This window comes from Spermophilus citellus, assembly GCF_964194105.1.
Source record: "Spermophilus citellus genome assembly, chromosome: 4".
NCBI lineage: Eukaryota > Metazoa > Chordata > Mammalia > Rodentia > Sciuridae > Spermophilus > Spermophilus citellus.
The window spans coordinates 148,023,685-148,027,291 of record NC_138185.1 but is presented as its reverse complement, the minus strand read 5'-3'; the positions used below and the strand labels follow the sequence as shown (position 1 = coordinate 148,027,291).

The 3,607-nt window shown below is 36.0% G+C and overlaps 1 protein-coding gene across 1 annotated transcript; it reads right to left on the bottom strand.

Moving 5' to 3' along the window:
• Positions 1-1,789: 1,789 nt before the first annotated feature.
• On the bottom strand, positions 1,790-2,791 carry LOC308646080 (olfactory receptor 4K15-like; the record flags this gene model as incomplete). The annotated part of the gene is given in 2 exon segments (XM_081288628.1): positions 1,790-2,692; positions 2,696-2,791. Coding segments are annotated over 2 exon segments (972 nt in total). The 5' UTR covers positions 2,765-2,791.
• Between the last annotated feature and the right edge of the window lie 816 nt (positions 2,792-3,607).

Sequence of the window (3,607 nt, the reverse complement as noted above, 5' to 3'; positions counted from 1 at the left end):
AGCAAAAATAAAAATGTGAACCTTAATTATAAAAAGATGCTCTATAAAGGTTTCCTCCAATAGAAAATCACCTGAAATAGTCTTGAACTGCATCTGGGATAGTGTGTTTGACTTGGGAAAATAGTGTATTGGGGACAGCATCCAAATAATAGAAACTGAGGGAGTTGATAAAGTGCAATATAAAAGATGAAATCCTATAAATAGTTTTTTAATGATCTGGTTACCACCAGAATATTCAGTGTTCCTAGAATATTCTTTAATGAACCATGTAGTGTGCCCCCATAAGACTCTGAAATATTGACCCACTATATGCCAATATCCACTAATTCAGGGGTTTCTATAAGGGTGTAAACCTTCCCAGTTCTGACTGATTCTGGATAATGAGCAGAATTCCCTGGGTTTAGAATAAGCATTTTGTAAAGTGAACAACAGTCCTTGATGGAGAACATTGGCTACCTTCACAGATCTGTCCACTATGTTGAAAACAGGCAAAGAAAAAGGTATATTGGAATGTAGACAAAATATTTGCTAACTTTGCATTAAGATATCCTTGTGCTTAGAATAAGTCTACTCTGTCATTAAGTCTTGTAGAAGGTGATTGATCATACAATTTAAAAAAACTTATTGCAAGAGTGTTGCTGGAATAAATTATATTACAAGTCTGCAACTAATTAAAGTCATAATTCAAATTGATTCCTTCCTTCCTTCCTTCAAGATTCATGTTAGATTTTTCTTCATCCTAGTTTAGTCATTCAGTTTATCCTGTTGATTACATGGTTGAGTAGCTCAAACTTTTGTTATTGAGGCATGGTCAGTGCAAATTGTCAAAACCATTTTCTTCCTATTTTACAGGGCACAGAAACACCAAAAGACACTCCAGTGAACTCATTAAATTTCAGCCATATTCTTTTCCTGCCCAATTTTAGTTTTTCATGAAAATTATGCATACTAATTTTAACAATAGAGAGCCTCCTTATTTATCTACTTATTAATTCATTCAGTTTTACTTATTATCCAAAGATATCCAAGATGAACACAACTCATCTTGAGTGCAAACCACCCTGTAGCCTCTTAGAATTTGTTTTTCAAATGTTATATGTGCTTTTCTATAAGATGTGGGACTTTCCTCTAGAAAAATAACCATTAACATTGTTCCTCATCTCCTTCTTAATCAATGTCCTTATTTTTCACAAATATCTCCATTTAATTGAATTATCTTCCATACATCGAGCATTTCATTGGCAAAAGGCAAGGAATCTTTTTTACTGAACAATTGACTTGATGCAGGGATCCTCTAAACTAACCATCCTATGAGTGACCCCAATACCTGTAATACAGATGTATTCACAAGTATATGATGACAGAAAGAAGACGACAACATAGCTCAGAAAGACAGTAGCTACTCATCACTGTTGTTCCAATAAAAAACACTGTTTTAGAAAACGTACTCCCTTCTGCACACAGAGCAAAAATCACCCTATTGATTAAAATATGAACAATTCAAGTTTCACCCATACAAGGCTCAAAGTGTTTACATTTTAGTAGATCTTATTGTTGACTTGAAAACCAATAACACTTCACTTAAAAACCATTTCAAATTTTAAAATATGAGTCAAAGAAAGTCAATGAAGAACTAAAACCACAACAGAAAGATGATTAAATTTGATAAAAATTTATTATATTTTTATTATCATGATTAAACTATAATTTAAATTAATCAGCTCTACAGGTTAAAATGATTTACTTTTACATCACAGAAATTTCAGAAAAGGTTAAAACTCCTTCAAGTTTACTTTGACTGTAGGAAAAGAGCATTTCTTATCACTACAGAAACCTGGCCAGGCTTCAGATACCGACTCTTCAGCTTGGACATAGCTGCTTTCATTTCTTTGTTCCTCAGAGTGTAGATAACAGGGTTTAGGATAGGAGTAAAGATGGTGTAGAACACAGCAAGCACCTTGTCAACTGAGTAACTGCTGAAGGGCCACACATAGATGAAAATGCAGGGTCCAAAAAAGAGTGTGACCACAGTGATGTGAGCAGTCAGCGTGGAGCGGGCCTTGGCCATGCTAGCAGAGGAGCGGCTCCTGACTGTGATAAGAATCACAGTGTAGGACACCACCAAGAGGAGAAAGGAGCTCAATGAAAGAAAGCCACTGTCTGCAACTATTAGTAAGCTGATCACATAAGTGTCTCTACAGGCTAGCTTGGTCACTAGAGGCAGGTCACAGAAAAAACTGTCAACCTGATTAGGACCACAAAAAGGCAAGTTAACAGTAAATGCCAACTGGCTAGTGGTGTGGATGAAGCCCACAGACCATGAGATGAGGACAAGAATTATACAAACACGGCGGCTCATGATGGTCATGTAATGCAGAGGCTTGCAGATGGCAATATAGCGGTCATAGGCCATGGATACAAGGATAACCATTTCACTGCCAGTGAAGAGGTGAACAAAAAAAATCTGAGCCAGACAGGCATCAAAAGAAATAGTCTTGCGCTCAACCAGTAAGTCTGCAATCATTTTGGGGGTAGCAAAAGAGGCAACACATATGTCTATGAAAGAGAGGTTTGCAAGCAGAAAGTACATGGGGGTGTGAAGGCGGGAATCCGAGGTCACGGTGAGGATGATGAGAAAGTTGCCCAGCAGAATTGCAAGGTAGAGCAGTGAGAAGATGAGAAACAAGACAGGCTATAGCTCCTTGGAACTGGAGAGTCCCAGCAACACAAATTCTGTCACCCGAGAATGATTTGTCTCATTCATTGATTTTGGAAAGGACCTATCTTCAGTTACCTGAATAGCAGAGAGATAGAGATCAATCCATTAATTAAGCATGCTTTCCTTTCCAGTTATGCTTTCGGTATTCTAACTCTTCTTTATTTTTATAGGCCTATTTTTTAAATCATTAGACATTGTATAGATAATAGAAAATGCCTCATTAATGTAGTTAAAGTTTAAAAATTGGCAAAGCTTATAGAGGGTGTTGAAAGCCCAATAGTTCTTACCCTCAAAAGGGGTCTAGGGAAAAGGACTAAGCTCAGGAAATATTATGTTTGTTGATGTGGTTGACAGTTACATCGTAGCTTTCACTTTGTAAAAACTTACGAAGATGCGCACTTGTTTTTTCTACCTTTGTGAACATACATATTTATAAAAGATTAACCAGGAGGGAAAGAGAGACAACATTGCATTTGTGTAAATAGGTTAGTAGGAGGAATCATTGCCTTGAGGTATTCTATTTTATCTCCTCCTTCTTGCATTATAATTCTATATACTAGAATACAAAATTCTGACAATACTTAAAGTTTCAGAGCTCCCCAGATCACACTGTATGTGACTTGGGTACTCATGGAGTCCTCCCTATCAAGAAAACTACTATTAGTTCATTTCAACTAATCCCTGAAGATATTAAACTTCTTTATACACAGTCAATGGTGTTAATGACCATGAATATTTTATTGGGTTATTAATAGTATTTTATTTGATTTCATTAGGCTTTTAAATATTATAGTTGGGAAGGATGAGAACTCATAAGGAATTTAGACTAAGAGAAAAATGATTTTCCTTTCCTCTTCATTTATCCTATGTTCTATTCTGCTTTATGTT